Source organism: Sinocyclocheilus anshuiensis, unplaced genomic scaffold (assembly GCF_001515605.1).
Source record: "Sinocyclocheilus anshuiensis isolate Anshui unplaced genomic scaffold, SAMN03320099.WGS_v1.1 scaffold1162, whole genome shotgun sequence".
Lineage (NCBI taxonomy): Eukaryota > Metazoa > Chordata > Actinopteri > Cypriniformes > Cyprinidae > Sinocyclocheilus > Sinocyclocheilus anshuiensis.
Window position 1 is genome coordinate 338,608 of NW_015540875.1, and position 27,346 is coordinate 365,953.

At 35.1% G+C, this 27,346-nt stretch overlaps 2 protein-coding genes across 2 annotated transcripts in view; both read right to left on the minus strand.

Annotated features, from left to right (window-relative positions):
• Positions 1 to 11,521, minus strand: part of LOC107688186 (mannosyl-oligosaccharide 1,2-alpha-mannosidase IA) — a 240,934-nt gene extending 229,413 nt beyond the window's left edge. Inside the window, exon 1 of the mRNA XM_016485782.1 lies at positions 10,480 to 11,521. Coding sequence (XP_016341268.1) covers positions 10,480 to 11,031 — 552 coding nt within the window. The 5' untranslated portion in view covers positions 11,032 to 11,521. The remainder of the gene's footprint in view (positions 1 to 10,479) is intronic.
• A 13,202-nt stretch (positions 11,522 to 24,723) lies between these two features.
• The window catches only part of LOC107688187 (sodium/hydrogen exchanger 1-like), a 42,131-nt gene continuing 39,508 nt past the window's right edge, over positions 24,724 to 27,346 (minus strand). The window contains exon 13 of the mRNA XM_016485783.1: positions 24,724 to 25,299. Coding sequence (XP_016341269.1) covers positions 24,989 to 25,299 — 311 coding nt within the window. The 3' untranslated portion in view covers positions 24,724 to 24,988. The remainder of the gene's footprint in view (positions 25,300 to 27,346) is intronic.

Sequence of the window (27,346 nt, forward strand, 5' to 3'; positions counted from 1 at the left end):
AGAGAAAGGAAAAATTGAAATCGCATCATATGATCCCTTTAAGAAGCCAAAAGCTGAATGTTTGTAAGAAACAAATCCATCAATAAGGCATTTTTAAGTCCATAATTAATAATAACGCTTCCTCCAGTGAAAAAGTGGTCTGGTCTGAATCATCTGCACAGATCGTTTAGAAGCCAAAAAAGTCCAAAACCGTTCTAAACAAATGTGTTTGTGGATTTTGATTTGAGAGACGACAAGAGATTAACTTTTTCACTGGAAGAAGCGTTATTATGGATTATAGGCTCGTATTTTAGCTGGAAGCAATGGTTTGAAGTTAAAAATGTCTTGATGGATTTGTTTCTTACAAACACGCAGCTTTTGGCTTCACAAGCTGTTAATTGATGGACTGGAGTGGTGTGGATTACTGGTGGATTATTGAAAGTGAAAGTGAAGTGACGTGACATTTGGACAAGTATGGTGACCTATACTCAGAATTTGTGCTCTGCATTTAACCCATTCAAGTGTGCACACACACACACACACACACACACACACACAGTAGTGAACTCACAGCCGGAGCAGTGGATTATTGTGATGTTTTTATCAGCTGTTTGCACTCTCATTCTGACGGCACCCATTCACTGCACAGGATTTTTGGGTAAACTGTCCCTTTAAAATTGGTCAACCACCAACTGTCTGACCACTAACTGTTTGCACAGGACACATTAAGTCCTTATGCTTTTTTTTTTGTACGTGTGCTACGCATGCAATATTTTCTTTACACGCATGAGCTATATTTTTTTTGTGTGTGTATTTCTTTCTTTTTGAAGTTGCTGTATCAAGCTAAATGTAGTTCAAATTTGGCATGATTTTCCATGACCTTTGAAGTTGTTCATAGTTACTGGAAATTGATTTTTAAGTAATGCAAAATCAGACCAATTCACTAGTGAAGACCAATTTATGATCCAATTTGGCTTGCAAGCAAGAATACAACTGTAAAAATACACTGCCATTCAAAGGTTTTGGGCTGGCATGATTTTTTTTTCTTTTGAATAAATGAATACTTTTATTAATCAAGGACACGTTAAATTGATCAAAAATGACCGTAAAGACATTTACAATGTTAAAAAAAAATTATATTTCACATAAATGCTGTTCTTTTGAACTTTCTATTCATTAAATAATCCTGAAAAAAAATCAGTTTCCACAAACATATGAAGCAGCACAACTGTTTTCAACATTGATAATAATCAGAACTGTTTCTTGAGCAGCAAATCAGCATATTAGAATGATTTCTGAAGATCATGTGACACTGAAGACTGGAGTAATGATGCTGAAAATTCAGCTGCGCATCACAGAAATAAATTCTATTTTAAAATATTTTCACATAAAAAAAGTTATTTTAAATTGTAATAATATTTTACAATATTACTCTTTTTACTGTATTTTTAATCAAATAAATGCAGCCTTGGTGAGCAGAAGAGGCTTCTTTGAACAACATACATTTTTTTTACTATAGTAATTTCCATGACTATTTCCAGGCCTGGAAAAGCCCAAATCAAAATTTCCCTAATGTTTCCAGGTTTTCCTTGTAACCCTGTCGGACTCCATGCTAATGCGCTCCATCTGGCTGTTTTGAATGCAGGAACGAGTCCTGTGTGAATGGCCCATAAGTGTACTTGCAGCATAATTCAATAATAAACACCACTGTGATTATGTGCTGTAATATAACTGAGGAGAAAATGCATTAAAATGTCTGGTTTTAATTTGTGATCTAATTCTAGTCGCTCCATTGACGTTTTGTGGGGCCTCTTTCAGCTTCTGTGAGTATTAGGCTATATTTTTGTATGTATGTATGTGTATATATATATATATATATATATATATATATATATATATAATATATATATATATATAAAATTCAGAATGAAAGAAAATTTTTAAAATTTGCAAAACTCTTTGAGATGCAACACTGTGATTCCTATTTAATCAAAATGATATTCATGCGATTGCAGAAGATTTATCTAGTGCATGGAAAGCTACAGCAGTGGTTACGCACTGTTAAAGTGCAGGATCAAGGTCAGGTAAAGCAAACGATTCACCAGTTGTTTAGTCTCTAAAGGAGCAGTTTGTTTGTTTTGCTTGTTGCACAAAGCTCCATTTATTTTGCGTTGCTTTGCATCAGATTCCAGTAAGCAGACACGGGTGAACGTGACCTCTGCATGCGCTCGGCTCCGCTCCCAGCCAAACGCTCTGCTGGGGACCAGAGTTTTCCACTGCGTGTTCAGGAGTATTTCCAGTTCAAATTCTAGCTTTTAAGCTTGCGGTCTGCTTCATTACATCGCTTCAACTTTCAAACTGGTGCTTGAAAACCTCTACTCTGTTCCACCACACACTGGCCGTGTAATTATGGATGTACTAATTATAGAAAATCAGACGCTTGAGAGAGAGACAATGACATTGTCATGGTTCTGATGAGGGTTTGGCGGTCTGACATTATAGACCATGCTGTGGTAGAAATGTGTCAGCTGGTAGAGATTTTTCTGTACTGCATATATAGTGGTAGATTTCCAAAAATAGGTTGCTTAGGTCACTAAACTTTTTCTTTGTTTTTTTTGTTAAATTTTAACCAAAAATCTCTCTTACACACACACACACACACACACGCACACACAGATATGAGATTTAGAAATAGAAAAAAAGTGTATATATATATATAAAATAAAGTACAACTGTCTGTGTGTGTGTGTGTGTGTGTGTGTGTGTCTGTGTATATGTAAAAGATATTACAATATTAATAAAACTATATAAATGGAAAATTATATATACAAATTAAATAATTAAAACATGAATAAAAGCACTGAAAATTTATTTAAAAAATTACACATATATATGCATATAAATATATAATAGAATGCTTATAAAACATACAAATATAAATGTATTTTAAAATTATTTATAAAAAATTATTAATAAATATATTATTAATTACATTATGATGTAAAATGACTCTTTTTGGATATCGAGCTTTTGCAGATTTTTGTCATACTGCTTTTTGGCTTAGTTTTCCTTCAGGTTATTCCATCTACAGGACTGAAAAAATACAGATTTTTCACCCGTTTAGGCCTACTGTATGTCTGTTTCTTAGCACCGTTCTCTCTTCTCTGTGTTGTTCTGTCATTGTAGTTCATCGCTGTCGTCCGTTTGTGTGGCCGTAGCCTTTGGCGCTGCGCTCTCGGTTGTCACGTAGATGACGACTGAAGATGTTATTGCTGTGGAAGAATAATGATTGTGTCTTCGGCTCCTTCTGAAGCTTTATCTACTTCACTAGATAAAAAAACCCTGTGTTTTTGTACGATATGTACCTCTGTTTTTGAAAGCATGCAAAAATTACATTAACAGTCATGCAGTTACAACAGAAGTCTGTGTGATAAGACATAATAGTAAAAATAGTAAAAGCACACATTGAAAGTGTCCATAATGCTTAAACATTTATGCATGTTGATAAAATCCATTTTACTTTTCCATCCATCCAGTCTGACTCTGTTTTAGTATGTAACTCCCATGTTTTATGAACCAATCGATTCTTAATGGATAAAACAGTCCTTCTGTACATTTATTTTCAGTAAGTAACCGTCTGCAGTGTTTTGCCTCTAGATGTCTGTTTCCGTGCATCACTGGAAACATAGTTTTTGCTTGTTATTACAAAAGGTTTGTAGGTAATTCTCTGTGGTAGTCAAGATGAAGCTGTTCTGAACCCAGAACATGGAGAAAGGACGAGTCTTATTGCTTTAGGCCTTCATCTCATTTCTGAGGTGCTTTTATTCTGGTCTGATTGGTCAGAATCAAAATCTATTGTGCAGTAGTGTTGAAAGCGTGATTTTATTCCTCTGATTGCTTTTTGTTCGCATTCAGTTTTCAAAGAGAAGCACAAACTATTAGGCAATGAATTATTATTTTAGCAGGTACCGTATCATGTTGTGAAACGTTTTTCTTTATCAGTTCAACTCAAGTTTATATGATGTTTATACAAGTGTGATGCTCAGTTATGTTTTTTTTATGGTTTTGGTGAGTCTCATGAAACCATCACTTTTTTTTCTCTCCGAAATACCAAAAGAAAATGAAGCATGTATTAGGATTATTAATTAATTCCATTTCAATAATGCAAAACATCTCATTGCTGTAATGTGAAAAACATTTATGTATTTTTTTTAATGTTTATGATGCATTTATGACAGTATTGTTTGTTAAAAATCTAATGTAAATCACCATTGAAAATAATGTCATTTAATATCAAAAGTCATACAATGAGTAGTTGAGCAGTGAAGTCCAACAATAGGCTTTAGGTTTATTAAAAATAATATAAATATTTGTGTTTAATAGCATGAATGAATAATAAAGAAATATTTTATTCATTATATATTTTATTTTAACGTTAAATTACTTTTACTATAGTAATATTTATTATTACCATAGTATTATTTCCTCCATTTTCCTATTTTTTTGGGGGGATGAAATGTGACCCAGACATGCCTTTCATGGGTATACATGATGCTGTATTATTTGATAAACATCATTGTGATTATGTTTGGGAACATAAACTGAGGGAAGATGTATTCAAATATCTGAATTTGTGATTTGATTTGAGCTCTTCTATTGGATTTGGTGCCTCACAGACTAGGTTTATTATATTTTCGAGTTGTTCTTCATTCAATAAAGATCAGAGCAGGAAGAAATAGTTGGTAGAACTATTTATGATATGATAGTATGATATGATAGTATGATACTATGATAGTTTTTAATTAACTGGATGTTTAGTGCGTTGCCCTGCTTTTGGGAAGGGTGTTTTGTTCATTACCAACACAATTAGGCCGTTAATGAAACAGCGGTACACAGAAATCATTACAGCCCAAAGGACTTGAATCATTTTTCCTGTTTAGCTCGTGTGGGAGTGACAGTATCCGCCCACTCTGTTTACAGAACGAAGCGAAGAGCAAATAAATTGCAGTCATGTTAATGATTGTACATCAGTGTGTTTTCAACTTGTAACACAGAGTGATAAATAATGAAGCATCACTTTTCAAATGTCAGAGAAAATAAAATGCATTCCCTTCCGAGGGAACTTCGAACTGCGTCCTCTAGAGGTCGCTATGGGGAACGCCTTCAGCGTGAAACATACATCCAACACGGCAATGACATTGGCCGGCGACAGCCCATTTTTTTATTTGAAAATTATTTAACTATAATGATTTTACTGTAGTAATATTTATTAGTTTGATTATCATTCTATACACTTTGAAAAAACAAAAACAACATAACTATATACACAATGGGCCAGATTTACTAAACCTGGGCAAATTAGCGTTATAGCGCAATTCCATAAAAGCACCGATGGGAGGAGAAATTCGGCGGGTAATTTATTAACAATGCGCATATTAAAGAATGCAGCCAGATCATTTCCATAATGACCAGCGCAATCTACCAAGAGCAGCGCAAATTACTGCCTGCTTGAAGACGTCGGCGTTAAATAGCTTAATGGCGCAGATACCAGTAATTTGACGAGCGCAAACATTAGTAAATCGCGTTGCATGATTCATTTTAATATTCTCCTCCCATAAATTTTGCGTCTGAAAGGTTAACTCCTACAAATGCATATTCAATAAGGTCAGGCGCAAAAATAACTGTCCACGCCTTTTCAGCGCTAATTCTTCACTGCGCGTCTTTAGTAAATACTGACAGTACTATTTTAACGCCAAAAGACGATTGGCGCTGGCACAAACTGTTAGTAAATCTGGCCCAATAAGTGTGTATGTGTATAGTATAATTTTTATTTTAAAATGAAATAGTTTGCTGTAATATCACAAAGGCAATATTCTTATTTTTCAATCAATTTTGTGCAATTACATTTTTAATCCTTTGTTTACATTTAATGTGCTCTGCTCTGTTTACATTCCTATTTCCACTGCTTGTTCATATTCCTCATGCTAACTTTAAGCATATTAGTTTTTTTTTTCATGAGCTTGGTTTGACGTCAGAGTTTGGTTTGGTTGAAAGCAGCTTTCTGAGCTCTGTTTTGGACCAGTGAAGCGCACACGAGTAGGGTTGGGTACCGAAACCCGGTACCTATGTAACCGGTATGTACTAGAACCGAATCAGAACGCAGATTTCGGTGCCTCATTTCGGTGCCATGGCTGAGCGATCGATTGAAATATTTGTCCTCTGGTTCTCCGAAACGGACGTAAGAAGCATCATCACTGGCACCGCACGTGAAAAATAATTTCCCGACTGAGAAAATGCACGTGAACTCAAGTCGGAAAGCTCTAATAATACAAATTCAACAAATCTTTGTAGTAACGAGGCACCAGAACCGTTTTAAAAGTATCGATTTGGCACCGGTATGGAAAAAAACCCAAACGATACCCAACCCTATTCACAAGTTTCCAAACGGCTACAATGATGCTTCCTATAACTAGTTTTGACATCATTTGTGTTTCAAAACCAGTTTTAATAGACTAGTTAGATCTGGTTTCAGATTAGCTCCTCCTCGAAAGTCACACATCAGAAACGAACACTGATTGGTCGCTTCACATGTCAATCAAACCACCCGATCCAGTCCTAGCAGGCGATTCTGAGCCTAAATAAACTGCAACTTGGATCAGTGAAACTCTAAGGTCAATATTTGACTTCATTCACATCAAGCTTACTCACTGTTGATAGTTCCGATGGTTGAAGGAGAACATATGTAAAGTCAGTCCTTGTTTTTGAGTCCTTCAAGCCTAAAGCACACAGCGCTGAACACCTGCTGAATGCAAATTCAATAATATTGGCCGAACAGATTAACTTTGCTTGACAAATGAGCAAAACTACCATACTTCAGCATGCACTGTTTGCCAAGACTGCTAACACGATCAGAGTTCACATTTCAAAAAGTAATTGACATTATTTCCATCTGTAGTTTCTCCCAAAAGGTAAGAAAGCGATGGCTTTTGAGAACCATAGTAGTCGAGAAATGATTCTCCAGGAGAGCTGATCTTCGTCTGCTGGATTATTAATATTTAATGGAGCTGTTTATGATGATTAGGTCAGACATGAATATGCATGGCTCTGACAGGAGGCGGCGCAAAGGGAAGCCAGAGGCATCTGTGAGGCAAACACTGTGTAAAAACAGCACAACCTAAATAGTTAATTCAGCATGTGGCTTTAATAGCAACACTGCAAACCCTTCATGAATCACTGAAATCACATGCAAGTAGGTCAGTGCAGGTTAATACACATCAACAAACAGGCACATTCAACATGCAATTAACTTCAAATCACGATCCGGATGATTCTTCATTATTTTGAATTTTAAAAATGGTTTATTTTCATAAAATGCCTTGGTCTCTGAAACATTTTGCCTTATTTGCTGATTCTCAACTCCTTCCTGACTTAAGTAACACCCACTTTTTGACCATCCAATCAATTCCTGATGCAAAAAATTAAGCCCCGCCCTAAATATGTCTTTGAATATCCGTTTTCACTCATGTCAGATTACAAAAGTAAAATGTGCTGTAAAATATTATTTCTCCAGTTATGAATAAAAAAATAAATAAAAATGGTAAGTTATTGGAGTGTGTTTCACAAGAAAATACCATTTCAGTTTTTCTACTTAATTTCATGTTTAATTCAATGTTACATTTACTACCAATTTCTGAGCAAAAATAGTTTCTACACCAAATATTTTTCACTGTGAGTTGCGAACAACATTTCAGCCATAGTTTAGGCAAAAATAGCATTGATGGTAAAATTAACACTACAGTGCAAAACATCATAATGGTCCTAAAATACGCTTCATTGCAAAATATGTTGATATTTATGCAACATAAGCATGATTGATTTAGACTTGATTTATGCAGAATAAGCATTTATGTTTGATAGTAAAATTAACGTCACAATGCAAAACACTTTAATAGTGAATTTTTTTAACAGGATTTTTTTCAGTGTGGGTTGCGAACAACGTTTCAAGTTGACTTCAAAGTCAAATGCACAAAAAAATAATTTGTTCCGTTGTTGATTACTTGATTTTCCTTTTATTTTCCACTCCTGCCCACAGCAAGGTAAGAAACCCAGTCCAGCAGTGGCTTTCTAAACCCTCCGCGGCTCTGGAACCCGTCCAGCGCTTCTGACACTGTGAAATATGATATCTCAATAGGAAATTCAAAGCAGAATTTCAGCTATAGATAGCCATAAAAAGACATTTCAATACGCTCACTGCACACTGGGAATGTACTGTGTTTCTACAGCTACTCATTTCACAAAGTCTGACTTCAGTAAGTTAGAGAAATCAATGATGTCAGCCAGCTGGACCTTAGTCTTGAACTACAGCGAAACCATATGAAACTGAATAAACAGCACTCTCACATTTATGAGAAATTCACCCGAAATGAGAACTCGGTCATCATTTTCTTCCCTTCATGTCACACCAAACCACAATGGCTTTTTCTTCCCTCAAACACAACAGATGAAATTAACAGAAGAAAACTCTTGCGAAAATTGCGGCGTTTGCTTGATTTTGCGATAAATTCAGCGATCGCAGAATCCTGGAGGGACTGACAAACTGTGTAGCGAGTTACACGCTGAAGTTCAAAGCTTAACATCAAACATCAGCAATAATAATAATAATAATAATAATAACAGCAATGTTTAGTATAAAAACAAAACAAGTACTTTAACAGCACTAAAGCACAATGCTCAAAACAAAAAGCAGCAAAGCAGCACTAAAGCTCATGTTTCAGTAATAACCAAAGCGTGTTGGGTGTGCATTTTCAGCTTTCTCATGCCCATGTGAGAGCGAAACTCATTCTGATGCAAGAGCTTTCAGTAGCACAGAAAAAACAGCTCTAACGATCATCCGTTCAGCTGAAGACAGCAAACCTTCAGTGGTACAGTCCATGCCTGCATTACACATATCAAAGCAAGCAGACCAAAGGTGGCTTTTATCTGGATTCAACCCAGCAGCAGTCACACAAACACACCCTGACCAGTGTCAGTTAGGAAAGTGACACAGCAGTCATTATCTGCTCATGCAGACTCTATGGATTCTAGCTTATGGTAAGGAACCAAAAGTATGGGGCAAGTTGTCACATGTGTTTTATATGCAATTTTTTTTGTTGGCAAGTGGTTTGAAATTGTTTTGCATTTCATAATCATTTCACTCTTTCAGTCTTCGTTCAAAGCCTATAATATGCAAGAACAAGAGTGTGACAACATGCCCTGCTGCAGGGGTCCGTGTGTTCAAATCTATTTTTCCTGTGCAGTAACAGTGGAAATGTTCCGTTTTTTTGTAGCCAAGACAGTTCACGCAGACTGATGTTCGCCGGAGTAAAAGTGTGACAACTAGCCCCGACTCCATAATAACTTTAGCTTAAAAGCACTGGCATCTTCATATCAGTTCACCTCAACTTCAAGGCAATTTAATACTAATTCATCATTTAGCAAACACTTATCTCAAGTGACACTTATTACAGGCACAATCCCACTGGAGTAACTCATCTTACAGGTTTCAAATCTACAGCCTTTTAGCCTACACAACTGGAAGCCTATTTCTGAAATATGAGGGGGGGAAAATTATCTAAATCAGTTACTAAGTCATAATTATGGGATAAAAAGTCAGAATTATGACGAGTGAAAATTATTAAACATCATAAAAAGTTGAAATTCTGAAATTAAAAGTCACTATGACATGAAAAGTGTCATTTTCTGTCAATTATGTCATCATTTTGACATTTATTTCATAATTATGACTTGGTACATCACCATTCTAACTTATATTAAAATAATGTTTTATCTAATAATTTTCTCATAATTCCAACTTGCTCTCAGCATTAGGGCTTAGTCATAATTCATAGCATTTTGTCATATTTCCAACTTTTTATCTCATAATGATAACGTTTTATCTAATCATTTTCACTTGTCATAATTCTGACTTTTTAATCCATAATTACGAGTTAGTATGCCCTAATTTGTAACCTCACAATTATAACAGTATGTCAAAATTTCTATTTTATCTCATAATTATGGATTAATATGTCATAATTTTGACTTTTTATGCCATAATCATGATTTAGTATGTCAATTTATAAAAAAAATCTGACTTTTTATTTCATACTGATAGATGACTTACTATGTGATAATTTATAACTTTTGTGATAATTCCATTTTTTTCCTCTAATAATTATGACATAATAATAAGAATGACTTCTTATCTCATAGTTATCACATATAATTGTTTTGCCTTTTTATGTCATAATTTCTAACCTTTAATATCAGAACTCCGACTTAAAATGTTTTATCTAACATATTTTTTACTTTTGTGACCATTTCGACTTTTTATCTCACAATTATGACACAGTATGTCATGGTTTGGTTTCGACGTTTATCCCAGAAATATGACTTGGCATGTCATAATTTACCAAGCTAATGTGGCAGAAATGGGCTTCCATTGACAGCAGATCATCTCACCTCTTTAACTTTCTCCCTCCGCTGAAGCGTCTCGGAATCCGGTGGCGTTCCCTGGTTCTTCCCCAAAGCTGGTTTGAGCAGACACGTTTTAAACGCCTCATAGCTGTAAGCGCTGCCGCGTTCCCCGTTGTGAGCAGCCGAGGTGACCCGCTCGTCTCTGGCCGCCGGTTCCTGCGCCCTCGCCGGACTCCACTCCTCCTGCGCTCTACTCCCAACAGATCTCTCCACGGTTCTCGCTCCATGGGTGACCGAGGGCTTGCGGCTCACTTTGAGCTTGACATTCGCCCCCTCGCCCCCTTTTAAACTCGCCCGCTGATGCTCTGGATCCCCTGGCACCTTTTTGGAAAGCTCATTGTCGTGGCCCACTGTCACCGCGGGATTCTCGTTCTTGGAGAGGAAGATGCGCTTGAGGCGCACGGTGTCGGGGAGAAAGAAAAGTGCCCCGAAGCACAGAGTAACCAACCCCGACAGGAACAGCAGAAACACGAATTTCTGAGACAGACGAAGCCCCATGCCCGATGCTGAAACACCGGGTAACTTTCGGAGCACCATTTAAACTCTCCACTTACGCGTGACGCAGGACGATACACTCTTAAACTTGGTTAGAAAGCGCAAGCGACGCGGCTGCCGTGCAAACTGAACTCTCTCCTGGTCAAAGTGCCTAAATCTTCCTGAATCGATCGATTTAAGAGACCACAGGTGGCGTCAACACATTTGCGCACAGCAACAGCGTCATTGCGCGCTCACTGCTTCAAACCCAGCTTCCTTTAGTTTCAGAGCAGTCATGCAACATCTCATCTGGGAGACCGAAATGAGACTAAGGTCTTAAATGCCAGTGTGTTAAGCACAGCCAAAACAATCTACACGCTGTTAATGCCCATCTAGGACACGAAATTGAAACTATATGGACTTAAATGTTCTCTATCAAGTTAAAGCAGCATTTAAGTAGCATATAATAATATGCACAGCCAAAAGACATTACATTAATGAATATTAAAACGTCTCAAAAGCAAGCAAAGTGCCAGCAAACACACTTCTTTCTGAAAATGTCAATGATGCTCAACTGGAATTATGCGTTTATGAGCATAAATGCACTTTTAAAAAGTTAAAGCAGCATTTGTGAAATCTATATTAGTATGCACAGCCAACATGTGTCAATAATGCATATTAAACACCTTATTAGGCGAGCAAATGCCTGCAAACACACTGAAGATGATGATGACGCTTTATGAACTTAAAGCAGCATTAAAGTGGCCAATAATGTCATGCATGTATCACACATCAATCACAATACATGCTACGTCCCTACAATCATACAGATTTCTGAAGATGATGCGCAACTAGAAGACTAAACAGAAGCTTCCTGAACTGAAAGTCACATTCGTGCATATTAAAATGCCTTAAAAGGCAAGCATCAACGTTGTGGTTACACACAACTGCTTTCTAATAATGATGCTGCTGCTGCTGCTGAAGACTCATGGCTAAACAGAGCAACACTGAAGTTCAGTGAATGAAATAAGACACATCTCAGCCGAAAACCCCCAAAACTGCAACATCGTGGGTTATTTCACAACATCTATGCGCGTTTGGCACGGTGCACACCACTCCAGCACACAAGAGCTGCAAAAATACATCCAGAGATCAAATCAAGAGTGTCAGCGAAGCGACGAGACGCCGAAATTCGGTCCAAGTGTTTGTAAAAACTGTTGGTTTCCTCTGTTTAAGCGCCGTGCATGCTCAAAACTCTCCTGTGCTCCGAAAGTCTACGTCCAATGCGTGAAGAAGGATGTTTGTGCTCGTAAAACGTGATCGGCAGATGGATGGATCATTCCTCGGAAATGTGACCTAATGAAAACACGCTGTATCTTCCCATTACTGCGCGCTCTCTTCCGCGCTCGCCTGGTTTATCGCCAGAGAAGAACGGAAGAAAATAAACGCCGATCGCTGCGGGATAGTCTCGTGGTGTAAACGCCTTGATATGAAGCCGTTATGATCCGCAAACAGAAGGAGAAACAGAGCTCTGTGACTCCACGACTATCCTGGGCGGTCTGCTGCAAACGCCTTTGATCAGCAGCAGCGGGGAGCGAGGGGGAGCGAGTCATTAACGCGCGCAAGAGCGAGCCGACACATCCACCGTGTGGCGGGTTGGGGTAGTAAACTTGGAGAACGGAGGTTCTACTCCATTAAATAAGATACATTTGAATTTGCAAGTGGTAAGTTTTAGCATTGTATATGGTTCGGAAGACCGATTAATTTGAACCCGAATCGGCGTTCGATGAACCGATTTAAAAACCGATACACAAAAAGCTTTCCCAGAAGATTTGATTTTAGTTGCAAACTTGCCGTTTAGTCATTATGTTTACGTCATTATGTTAGATAGGTTGGGTAGAAAAGTTTGTTTAGGCTATCGTCCAAATTATTGCTATATTCGTTTTTATCTGTATTCAAAAACTATAAAAAATACCAAAGTTGTAAATAAAACGTTTTAAGTAAAAAAAAAAAAAAAAAGGGGGAAATTAAAATATGGCGTCTATCGTGGTGAATGTTGCCATAAGATGCTTAAACGTGAAAAACTATTTCAGTAAATTGTGAAATTTAGCGATTTCTGAGTGGAAATTGTTTCTACACATTTTTTTCTTACATAATAATGAGTGCTGTCAACCGATTAATCGCGATTAATCGTATCTAACATAAAAGTTTTTGTTTGCATAATATGTGTGTGTACTGTATATAAATACACACACATGCATGTGCATGTACAGGTGCATCTCAATAAATTAGAATGTCGTGGAAAAGTTCATTTATTTCAGTAATTCAACTCAAATTGTGAAACTCGTGTATTAAATAAATTCAATGCACAGAGACTAAATTAGTTTAAGTCTTTGGTTCTTTTAATTGTGATGATTTTGGCTCACATTTAACAAAAACCCACCAATTCACTATCTCAACAAATTAGAATATGGTGACATGCCAATCAGCTAATCAACTCAAAATGTTATGTTTATATATTAAATATATTTATTTATTATATAAATTATATGAATATAAGTATAGACATGTTAATACATGTAAATATTTTCAATATATATACTGTATGTATGTGTATTTATATATACATAATAAATATAAACAGAACACACACATATTATGCAAACAAAAACTTTTATTTTGTATGCGATTAATCGCGATTAATCATTTGACAGCACTAATAATAATGTTAATTATTAATACCGATTATAGTAGTAATGTTAACAATGTTGTTTTACTCTCGTAGCTATGTGCAATAGGCTATCAGTTCGACCAATTCATTAAAAAGAACGATTCGTTCGCGAATCGGGCATCACTACTGTTTCACCATAACGAGTGTGGCATCGGAGCCGCTTTTCTGTTGCCGAGACAACTCTTCTTCTTCTTCTTCTTCTTCTTCTTTTTGTTCAATGGCCGTTGACTCCTTAGGAGTATTACCACCACCTGTATATCTTACGCTCATGGGTGATGAATCTGTATTGCTGTCACCCCAGAGGATCAGAGGCCAAGCTTCAGCATGTTCAAGACAACTCTGGCACCTTTCTTGATTTTCCTTGGCTGTCAACAAGAATTAGGCCTATACGCATGTGCAGTACCATCTTTGCAGCGACTCCCACCACGAGAGACGCCATATTTAATTTTTCACATAAACAGTCTGTCCAATGGGTCGTACTATGGCATTATTGTGCAAAAAAAAAAAACTATAGCATTATTGTCCTGTCATCTGAATAATTGACACTCATTGAAAACATACCCGTGTGAAACATTTTCTAGTGACAAACGGCTTTGAAAAACACATGCTTGACAGCTCTGCAAACACACATTTAGCACTAAAAGCCTTGTTTTTTCTGCAAAACATTAAATCTAGCCTGACTAGATGGCTAAACAGATGCAAGACACTCATAATTCAGTATGCACACACACAATTCAATATGCAAATCAACTCAAAGATGCAAAGTCAAGTGATTTCAACCATTTTGCTCAAGAAAGCAATGCATAATACTGGCAGTTCTCAATCCTTCCCATTCATATCAGTGGATGTTTCTTGGTTGGTGCAGAACATACTCAATCTGCCATCGTTGCTCAGGTTGTTTTGAGTCAATCACCTGAACATTTCCATGTTACAAATCACTACAGGCCACAATTAAGTATAGGTCTTTGATAACTGTTGGCATATTTGATCAAAACACACAAGTCATTTGGAATGGTTGGCAATTGGACTAAAGAAAAAAGCCTTTTTCTAAATGCAGCCAATGGCCTTTACAAACCAACCAAGCCAAAGTTTTTGCTAACTTCCCTTCAAAATCCCGCCCTTCAAAGTCATATCAGCCAATCAGATGACAGTGAAACTCAAATTGGTTAAATCAGCACTGTCTGCTTTATATGACATCTTCATCAAACTATAATCTTAAAAGTATAATTAAATAAAACAAAGTTTCCAAAGTCTAATCCATTGCATTGCTTATTGTGAGAAGGGCCTGTACAATGTTTAATCACTCCTCTGCCGTTTTGTCTAGATTTACCTCGGTTTAGCTAAGCCAAACGATTCACGAATTTAAAGCAACACCAAATCAAGGCAGCGATCAATGCAGAAATTCAACAGATTTTCCAATCAAACCAGACAGAGACAGAGAGCAGTTTTTCCTGCAACAGAACAAGACGAATGGTCCCGATTAATCAGGTGTTGATCATTAAGAAAAAACAACCAACCACAGCAGAAACAAAGTTAGTTAAGGAAAGGTCAAGAGAAAAGGTATAGTGCAACCGGCAGCAGAAAATGTCCATTCGCTGCTGATTGTTCAGGTCTCACGGGGCGGCTGTTTACAGGCCATTGCTAATGGGAAATGTAAGCTGATTCCAGCACAGGATGTTTAATTCAGACGAATAGGAGATTCAGAGAACTGTGGAAATGACCTGCTCTACAAAACCTCACCACAATAAAATGATGCTTTGATTGCGAATATGATATTTTGGAGACAGTAGATCTTCACTTTCACATGCACAAATCACATGAGTGTTTGGTAGACATGGAAAAAATAACGTAAATAACATAATGTAAATAACATTGCGTATGATTCATCCTCCTAATTTTCACAAAAAAATGACATTTAAAGGAATAGTTCTTCCAAAAATGAAAATGTGCTAAAAAAAAAAAAGTTCTCTGGTGAGCCGTGCAAGATTAGGATGAGTTTGTTTCTTCATCAGATTTGGAGAAATGTAGCATTGCATCACTTGGATGCTCTGCAGTGAATGGGTGCCGTCAGAATGAGAGTCCAAACAGCTGATAAAAACATCACAATAATCCACAAGTAATCCACACCACTCCAGTCCATCAGTTAACATCTGGAGAAGACAAAAGCTGAAACAAATCCAGCATTAAGATGTTTTTCATTTCAAACCGTTGCTTTCAGCTAAAATACGACTCCATAATCCATAATAACGCTTCCTCCAGTGAAAAAGTCATCTGCTCTGAATCAGGAGAGAAATCTGCACAGATTAAATACAAAGACAAAACAGTCTAAAACAGCTCTAAACAAATATGTGGCTGGATTTTGATGCGAGAGACAACAGGAGATGCACTTTTTCACTGGAGGAAGCGTTATTATGGATTATGGACTCGTATTTTGTCTAGAAGCAACGGTTTGAAGTTTAAAACGTCTTAATGATGGATTTGTTTCAGTTTATGGCTTCTCCAGATGTGAACTGATGGACTGGAGTGTTGTGGATTATTGTGATGTTTTTATCGGCTGTTTGGACTCTCATTCTGACGGCACCCATTCACTGCAGAGCATCCAAGTGATGCAATGCTACATTTCTCCAAATCTGATGAAGAAACAAACTCATCTACATCTTCGATGGCCTGAGGGTGAGGACATTTTCATTTTTAGGTGAAATATTCCTATAAAACACTGAATTAAGGAAGTCTGCCGGAAAGGGTTTCCCTCTGGGCATGAATTGGAAATGTTTCCCAATGAAGCATAAAATACTCTCTGTATGCAGACTTTCATTTTAGTAACGGTCTGATTCATCGTTTGAATATCTCAGTAATGGGATCTAAATATCATAGAGAGACACTTATCTCGGCACTCAAGAACAATCTGGGGCAAATAAGCATATTTTGATGCAAATAGGTCACATTAATCTAGAGCTGTCCAGATGACAAGCCGCTGAGTCACAGCAATTTAGCAGCATCCAAACAAGAATAAATAAACAGCAAGCGCTGCTGTGTGGTCTAGAGCAATTTCACTCGCTTGAACTCCGCAGGCGAGTCTGGCTTTACTCAGAAGCACATCAGGATTATGAATGCTAAAGAGACGCAGAGTCTGGCTGATTTATTTTAGTGCTCACGGTCCTTAATCAAAAGCATATGAAATGATAAAACACAGAGCGATTACTCAACTTTCCATGAATAGCTGCAATGTGTTTAGCAGCATTAGATGCACAATCCAATGCTTCCTTCAAATGATCATTCGAAAACCATTAGGTTTTGCTTTTTATGTATTATTGTAAAGCATCAAATTAATCTAACATGAATTGAAGGTAAACATTAAATGCCTGTACTTCCCGTCAAAATGTGAGATTTTAGCCTGTCCCACCTCACAGGTCTTAACTTTTTTGACTAAAATCATGAAAGATTATAGCTTTGATATAAATTTAATTTAGTAATTCATTCTAGCAATAGTTCATAAATATATATTAAAAAGGCCTTATATATTAGTATATTTTAGTGTTGTTTTAGTAGGCTATAATTAATATACCACTATAGTTTTTGTAGAGATTTTGAATTAGATTTTATTTTTATATTATTTTTTTATCATTTTAATTTTAGTTAAAGCTTTAGTAATTATATAAAAATGAGAAATGCTGCCTTGGCAACTAGCTGTGATAAAATCCATTTTATTTCATTTTTTTTATGTAATGAAAATAATTTTTATGTTTTAATGAACAGTAAAAAAAAAACTTTCTCATTCATTTTATTTTATTTTATTTTTTCATGCAAATTGTTGTGTTGACTGCTTTTTATCAAACTCAAACATTTAGGAAAAATTTCAAATATTTTTCTCACAAAGTTATCAATAACTGAAAATCAACATTCAAAAAAACGTACAATCCTGTTACACAAACTGGCCCAATTTTTCATGAATTTTATTTAAATTTTACGTTTATCTGTTGTTCATTGCTAGAAAATAACAAAATCAAGGTATAAAAGTGTATTCGGACAAAAATGGCAAACCTCATATAAAATAAAGAAAACAAAGCTCTTGAAATAATGAGTTTGAGACTGATGATATTCCCAAAGGTTAAACGCCTTTCACTGATCATTTATTTATTCAAGAATTCCAGGTGTTTTTTTACTCCAGCAGCAGATTCCCATTCATTTCCATGAATTAAACAGCAGCGCCCTCTGCTGCTCGAGCCGTGCACTTACATCCCAGTACATCAAACACAACCTCACCTTCACATCAGAGAGAAAGCAGATGCTTTTAGCAAATTAAAACTTTATTCATGTCTCTTTGATGATACACAAATGTTAGTTCCCAGAATGCTGAAGCGACTCGACAAATACAGTGAATCCTTGTAGTGCTACATTCGGATTTTTTATATATATATATATATATATATATATATATCTCAAATGTTATATTTAGACATTTATTTTGTGTGTATATAAAATAAACATTTTATTGCAATTTCAAATGACAATGAATTAATCCAGTCAAAACAGGAGAGAAAAAGGACACGAATAGATTACATAACAGTAGATTAATAACACTCAGACAAACTCAGCTCTCATGATATTTGGACCCACGACAAATAATCATTCCTGCGAGTTAAAAATCCCCACGTTAGCCCATATAAAAATCAACCAACACTTCTCAAATCTGCCCATGACAATACATGACTTTACATTACACAGAGAGGTAAAGTCTGTGCGTTTACTGTAGTAAATGTTCACTGAATGATGGCTTAATTATTGCTGTATTTTAAAAAATGTTTTGTTTTAAAGCTTGTTCATGATAAAGTGCTTCAAACGGCCTCTTAAATCTGCGTTTAGAAACAAAAGAGGAAGCTGAAAGCTCACGATTATGAAACAAGATGTTTAAGCACAAATGAACCGATTGTTCCTTTGACTTGTATTTGGGTGAAATAAATAAGAGCACATGTCCGTAAATAGCATCATTTAGAGTTGAAGCATGTTTGAGAGCAGTTACAGTTCTTCAAGATAATCCATAATCAATAATGCAACAGCAAAACTGAGAAAAGACCCTGTGAAACTACAGCTAAAGTTGAATATTACAGGTACAGAGTGTCATTTCTGTGTAAACCGAACAGAAGTGAAAATAAATGCAGCTGAATGCTTGACTGGTCATTTCAAACTGTTTGAAGGTTATAATCATGTGAAAGTTGAACGCATGGCTCGTGGCTTCATGTACAGACTTATTAACAATCATTTCAGAGAGCCACGGGTTTGTTCAGTCTTTAGTCTGCATGAAAATGAGCCCAGGTTATTAAACTCCTCATCTTGAGTCTGCAGCCAAACGATAAGCACCAATGACGAGACAAAAGAATATGAACCGTAAAAAGCTTTCAGAATCACAAACAGCATGATGCATCTGAATCTGATCTGCATGATCACACAGATGAACAGCAGTGTACAGTTACAGCATGCACACAAACAGAGCACAGAATCGTCCATGTGCTTCATGATAAAACTCTGAGAACAAGGCAAAATTATGCAAAGCAAAAAAAAAAGTTAACGTTCGTAAAGCGAACATCAAGTACAAGATGTCTGTATAAAGAGGCTTTATGGTGAATATGATTTGAAAAATTACACAATAAGGTTAATCAATCAAAAGAATCAGTGGCAAGCAATAAAAAAAATGAAGAAAAAGGACAAACAAAAAGCATGCATACTTGTTAAATATACAGAATACCATTCAAAAAAAACTCCAGAAACATCCGACGAGGGCAGATAATTGGCATTCAGCTTCATGTCAGACACAAGTTTTAAAGAATATTTCATTTAAAAATGTAAATTCTGTCATTATTTAATCACCCTCATGTTGTTACAAGCAGGTTAACTCAAACTAAAATAAAAAAAAAAGTCAAATAAAAAGTTAAATAATGAAATAACTGAAATAAAGTGAACATTAACTGAAATAAAATAAAGTAAAACGTAGAGAAATAAATCAGAACATAAAACTAAAACAAATGTATAACTAAAATGTAAAAATGTTAACTAAAATAAATAAATATAAACTTCTAGCTTTAGTCAAGGCAAAATTAATCATTTTAATTGAATTAAACCTGATGCACTAAAATAACTCAAACTAAAATATAATGAATAAAAACTATATAGATGTATGTAACAAAAACAACTTGATGTACTAAAATAACTAAAACTAAAATAAAAATTAATAAAAACGATATTGTTATATTAAAAAAACCTCCTAAAAATGACACAAACACAGCAAGATTACTAAAGAAAATTACTTAAATCAGAAAAATAAAAAACTAACTTACAATATTAGTAGAAACTAATAGCATCTCAATGCTAAATACTAATACTAAAATAACACTGGTTCCAAACCCATGCTCATATTTTGTCCATACAACACACAGCTGCATAAAGATTTTTTCAAAACTCTATTGAAAAATAACAGCATACAGGTTTATAACAAAATAAGGTTGAGTTAATAATGACAGAATTCCCATTTTGGCTAAAATATTTATTTTTAAATGTTCCCCGTTTCCCTTGTATTGATGTGAATACTGCAGTCAAAGTATAGTGCATCAAAACCTGACATCAAGGCGACCCGTCTCTGCTCTGCGTTTACATCGCATAACGACGGCTGTGAGCATTCGTCAAACACAACAGTGCAGGCGAGACCAAAACCAGCTAAAACCAACGAAACTCCCAAAACCAGCAGAAAGCCGCTCAAGTGCATGAACTTCAGCGAAGGCCGTGACGAATCTGATGAGGAAGGCAGAAGAGGAGGCGTCCTCTCTTCTCAAAGGCAAAAGTAAAAAGCTAAATAACTGGTCAGTTAGCACTGTAATACTTCAAAGCGGAATATAGACATCTCTGGACCTTTAGAGTTCACATCTGTAAAATATATAGATATGGTTTTACCACATCTCACATTAAAATAAGACTAATCTACTCTTTGTGCATGCAAAAGACTTTCTGATTTTGATATATTATTGATTCTCTCTAAAATATGCAATGCACCTCCAGAGCAGGATCTCGGTTGCAGGAGAATCAGAGGCCAGTGTTTTGATACTCGCGGTGCAAAAGCTTTAAAGGGAATAATTCATATAATTCATAGTTCAGACTCTGCATAGTTCTTTCGGGATACAATCACACTGTTTGGGGATCATGCAACACAAATCAACATTTCCGAACCCGAACCTGCGTATCACACCGGCAGTAAAAATGTGTGTGTGTGAATGCAGAGCTACATGGTGAAGGGTTTCAGGAAAGTGTTCATCTGCAGGTATTAAAGGAATTCACCCAAAAATAAGATATCTGTTTTCATTTACTCAGCTTCAGGTCTTTACTATGGAAACCCATTTCTGACAAATGAGGGGGAAAAGCATGCTTTTGTAAGTCATAATTATGACCGAAGTCAAAATTACGAGACAGAAAATCACAATTACAAAATAAAAATGTGACATTATTGCACAAGTCATCATTATGACTTACTATCTCACAATTACCACTTTTGTGTCATAATTTAATATCTCACATTGTCTTTGTATATCAATTTGGACTTTTTGTCATAATTACTTTTTATCTCATAATTCTGACCTTCTGTCCTAATTTCCACTTTATCTTATAATTATGACTTATTGCGTGCCATAATTTATACTTTTTATTTAATAATTTTGACTTTGTAGGTCAAATTTGACTGGCAATGTAAACTTTTTATCTCATAATTTCAACTTGGACAATTTCGACTTTCTATCTGATCATTTTGACTTTGTAATAACTTTTATCATAAATTAGTATGTCATAATTCTGACTTAGTATCTCATATTTTGATGTTTTATGCCAATTATGGCTTATCTCATAATTATGACTCAGCATCTCATATTTTGACTGACATAATTTTAACTTTTCATCTCATAGTTTTGACTTTGTAATCATTTCCACTTTTTATCTCATACCTACAGTATCACTTATGGTGTCATAATTATAACTTCTCATAATTATGACTTAGTACCTTATATTTTGACTTTTTATGTCATAATTACGACTTTTGTCTCATAATTATGAATTAAAAGTAAAAATATGAGATATGTCATAATTATGGCTTCTTGTCTCATAATTATGACTTAATATCTCATATTTTGACTGTCAATTATGGCTTACTGTCTGTTATAACTTATCTCATATTTCGACAATTTATGACTCAATGTTACATTTTTATCTCATAGTTTTGACTGTCATAATTTCCACTTTTATCTCATACTTATCACTTAGTGTTCCATAATTGTGACCTTTTATCTCATAATTATGATTTAGTATCTCATATTTGACTAATGACTAATCTCAGAATTTCCATTTTTTTATCATACTAATCTTAGTGTGTCATAATTTCGACTTGTCAATTATAGTGCTGTCAAACGATTAATTGCGATTAATCGCATCCAAAATAAGTTTTTGTTTATATAATAGATTTATAATGTAAATATTTTCAAAATATATACTGTATGTGTGTGTATTTATATATACATAATAAATATACACAAAACACACATTTTATGCAAACAAAAACTTTTTTGTATGTGATTAATCGCGATTAATCATTTGACAGCACTACATAATTATGACTTTTCTCAAAATTATGATACAAAATATGAGATATGTCATAATTATGACTTTGTCTTCACAATTATGACATGGTATCTCACATTTTGATGTTTTATGTCATAATTATGATTTACCATGACTTTCTGTGGCAGAAATGGGCTTCTATAATCATATGACCTCAGAAGAATTGGAATATAATGTACAGAATCATAAAGACGACAGTTTGGATACTTTTATGATGCTTTTTTGGAGATCGCCAGATGGGGTTACTATGAACTTTTATGGAAAATAGCTGCGTTAAGATCAACATTTGTCTTTCCATGGGGGAAAAAAAAAAACAGCATATGGGTTTGGAATGAAACGCAGGCGAGTAAATAATGACAGAATTGTGTCCTTTCTGCATGAACTATTCCTTTAAATCAAAAATTGCTGATACGATGGTCCAGATGTTTTTCAGAGTGGTCATGACCGGTCACCAAAGCGCTTGAGTGCATTTAAAGGGAATTAAAGACTATTAGACCAAAATGTTCTTTGATATAAAGTACAAGCAAAGAAAACAGGAAACACGATCACAACCAATCAAACTGGTCAATCAACTTTTTGGTGTAAAATAAAGTCTTTACATATGTAAATCTCTTGTGCAATCACAATGAGTATGTAGTTGTTTCTCAGGTTTGTTATGTACACTGCAAACGGAGCGTGACTTGAATGGTCCTCCAGGTGTGGGACGAAATAATAAGCCAGTGTAAATATGCACCATCTGTATGATAAATATAAGAAAGGCCATAATGTAACCGGTTTCATATAGCTCCTGATAAACAAATCTAATTCCCCTAGAGGTAAAACACAACTAGTGGTACTCGCGTCACGAAAACAAAGGCAATTCACGTGAACAAACACAAGAGCATCGTGAACTAGAAAATGCATCAATGCTTTGAAAACAACAACAGAAGCGTTTCACCTGAATAGACTGAACAGTGCGACCGTTTGGTAATGCATAGATCTGTTCCCCTCGTGTGGAATATTACCATTCCATAGCCAATGCTAGGCGGGAACACTTACTTCCGAACCGGACATGATGTGGCCAGAAATAATAAACCTGATGTTTAATAACAGGAGCTCAATGACAATCACTCATCGCTTAGGATTTGAGTCACATCATGCCTGGTAAGGACAGTGTTAAGCCCCATTTACACCAAGAACGATAATTATAAAGATAAGAGATATTAGCGTCCACATCAGCGGAGGATATCGTCTGTTTATACTTAGCGCACGCTTGTCTGCTGCTTTAAATTCTCCAGGTCATTATAGCAGGATGGATTCTGATTGGGTGTCAATGTTTGTATCGTTCATCAGCTGGAAAAAAATCTGATTCCAACAATATCGTTTCTCTGTGCTATTATCGATATGTGACCCTGGACCACAAAACCAGTCATAAGGGTAAATTTTTCGAAATTGAGATTTATACATCATATGAAAGCTGAATAAATAAGCTTTTCAGTGATGTATGGTTTGTTAGGATAGGACAATATTTGGCCGAGAAACAACTATTTAAAAATCTGGAATCTGAGGGTACAAAAAAATCTAAATATTGAGAAAATCGCCTTTAAAGTTGTCCAAATTAAGTTCTTAGTAATGCATATTACTAATCAAAAATTAAGTTTTAATATATTTACAGTAGGACATTTACAAAATATATTCATGGAACATGATCTTTACTTAATATACTAATGATTTTTGACAAAAAAGAAATCTATAATTTTGACCCATACAATGTATTGTTGGCTATTGCTACAAATATACTCTTGCGACTTAAGACTGCTTTTGTGGCCCAGGGTCACATATGGTAGTTTAACCAAAAATGAAAATTTGGTCATTATTTACCCACTCTCATTTTTTTGTTCAGTGGAGAAAAAAAAAGAAAAAAAAGTTTTTTCAGACTGAAGCTTCAAAAAGGACACCAGGCACAAACTCGTTCTATATTTCTAAAGTCATATGATAGTTTTAAGAAACTGTTTTGTATAAGACAGAAATTTAAGTTGAGTTGGATCTTGATCTTCAATGAATCAGCTGATCCAGTTCACAAAACTGATTAATTTACAAACTGGACTCATATGATTCTTGAAACTACAACCCTATTCAAACTGTAATTGTTTCTCATGGGGATGACTGTAAAAATAAATTTGCAAGGCTCCTCAGAAATAAAACTTTGGAAATAAAAGAAAGAAATTAAAGAGGAAATAAAATAAATAAAAAAATTTAATTTTAAAATACATGCACATTATTGTGAGGCACAACAATTACCATACAGCACATGGCAGTGGTCAAATTAGCTATTACAAAAATACCCTAGGTCCACGTGATAAATGGACTCTGCTATTCTTTAATATTGAGAACGATTTTTAGAACTATTATCTTTATCGTTATTTTTATAATTATCGTCCTTGGTGTGAACGGGCCTTTAGGCTTCAAATGAAAAGAGCAATGATAAACAAAAAAAAATGAATGGCTTATTTTGATCGCTCCCTTTCATTTCCTTTATTTTGGTTCATTTTCCTTTCGTTTTGGCTTCCTACAGATTATACATCTGTCCTCTTGTATTACAGCAGTTAGTGATCCTCCATGTGGACGTCCTTGAGGAGGTGGCCGGAGCTCATTCATCTCTCAGGGGAGGAAGGCCTCGTCCTCATCTTCCTCTTCAGCGGTGGGGCCCGGGTCACTCAGACAGCGCATTAACCGTTGCTGCGGCTCCTTGTCGTTGTCCTCGTCGGCCGTTTTGTCTTTTCTCTGCTTCGTAGGAGAGGGAACTTTCATGGTGAGGCCGCCCTCCTCCTCCTTGCTCGCCTTCGACTGGCTTCCCTTCTTGCCAAACTCGTCCACCACGTTGACGGACTCTGGGCTCTGCGGTGAGGCGAGGTCCACTTTAATGGTGGGGATGCTTTCTGTGACAGACTTGAGGCCCCATGCTTGAGGGTCTGTGGGAGAGGAAGCAATCAGGAGCTGAAGAGATACTACACAGACAATCAGTACTTTATTTCAGTGTTGTTACTGTTAACTTAAACTAAAGCTACTAAAATAGTTTTTGTTGATTGAAATAAAGCGGATTTAAAATAAACTATAAATATTATACGAAAAACTTGAATGAAAATTAGAAATGTTGCCTTGGTTGAAGTAATACAATTAATGAAATTAAAAAATTAAAGCTAAATAGAAACAAAAAAACAAAAAAAAAAACACAAAACTAATCAAAATGACAAAAACACAACATTACTAAAGGTAACATGAAAATATTAAATTAAAAGCTAATTCAAAAAAATGTCGTAGTGTATAAATAAAACTAAAATAACACTTTTATTCAAAGATAATTTTACGTAAAAAAACCTGAGTAAAAATAATATAATTTGCATTTCTTTATTCTTTTTTGGAAGCAAAAATCTAACAAAATGTAAAGAGGTTTATACAAAAATAAGGAAAAAAACTCAATATGGGGTTAGGAAAAACATCTAATCTTACTAAATTTTGCTTTTCAAGAATTAAAGTATATTTAAATATTTTTACTGCAAATGAGACAAAAATACTTACCTTAAACTACAATTAAAATGAAAATATTAAATGAAAAGCTAATTCAAAATTTTTTCTATAAATATAGTTATATATTCTAAAATATCAATCCTATTTACAAAGATCAATTTAATTAGAAAGCACAAATATAATTAATTATATAATTTGCATGCTATAAAAGATATATAGACTTTTTTTCTTTTTTCTCTTTTTTTACGCCACTGGCATTTCGTTTTTTTTTTCTTGCTGGAAGCAAAAATCTAACAGAATTTAATGAGGTTAATGCTTAAAACAATAAAAAACTATTTATCAATATGGGGTTAGAAGAAAGCTTAATTCAACTTTTTTTTTTTTTTTACTAAATTTTGCTTTTCAAAAAATTGATATTTTTTTTTATGATATTTTTACTGGCTTATAATTGCTCTTAAAACATCTTATAGCCCTTACCAAAATGCACCATGGTAATTATAGCTTATGACCAAGTACTAGTTATTTTTACTACTGCAAACCATAGCAATTCAATACGGGATCTCTTTCAAATGGTGTATTAAGCTTTCATAAACTTTTTGCCATGCTGACTAATTTCTTTTAACAATTGACAATTGTGGTTAATATGTATTTACCACAATTTTATTGCACAAACAAACTAGTAAATCTTTGTAAGGAACAGTGTTAATTTCGTCAACGAAGACGATGACGAAAAATATTCGTTAACGAACATTTTTTCTGTGATTAAGACGAGACGTTGACGAGCTAAAACTAATATCTGATGATAAAAACTATGATGAAATTTATGCCGCGTCTTCGTTACCAAGATGAGACGGGACTATAATGTTATTTGAGGACTATCGGACATTCAAAATGCATCCTATAGGCTACTGTCTTGTCCTTCAAAATGTGCGTCCCTGTCATTGGATTGCAATTAGTTATTTTTACTACTGCAAACCATAGCAATTCAATACGGGATCTCTTTCAAATGGTGTATTAAGCTTTCATAAACTTTTTGCCATGCTGACTGATTTTTTTAACAATTGACAATTGTGGTTAATATGTATTTACCACAATTTTATTGCACAAACAAACTAGTAAATCTTTGTAAGGAACAGTGTTAATTTCGTCAACGAAGACGATGACGAAAAATATTCGTTAACGAACATTTTTTCTGTGATTAAGACGAGACGTTGACGAGCTAAAACTAATATCTGATGATAAAAACTATGATGAAATTTATGCCGCATCTTCGTTAACAAGACGAAACAGGACTATAATGTTATTTGAGAACTACCGGACATTCAAAATACATTCTATAGGCTACTGTCTTGTCCTTCAAAATGTGCGTCCCTGTCATTGGATTGCAATTCGGATAAGGGGCATTTGCATATCTACTCTCAGTATGGATAGGCTACCAAATCTACGCAGTGGATGGATAGGCTACCAAAATGCGAACTAGCGATCTGAAAA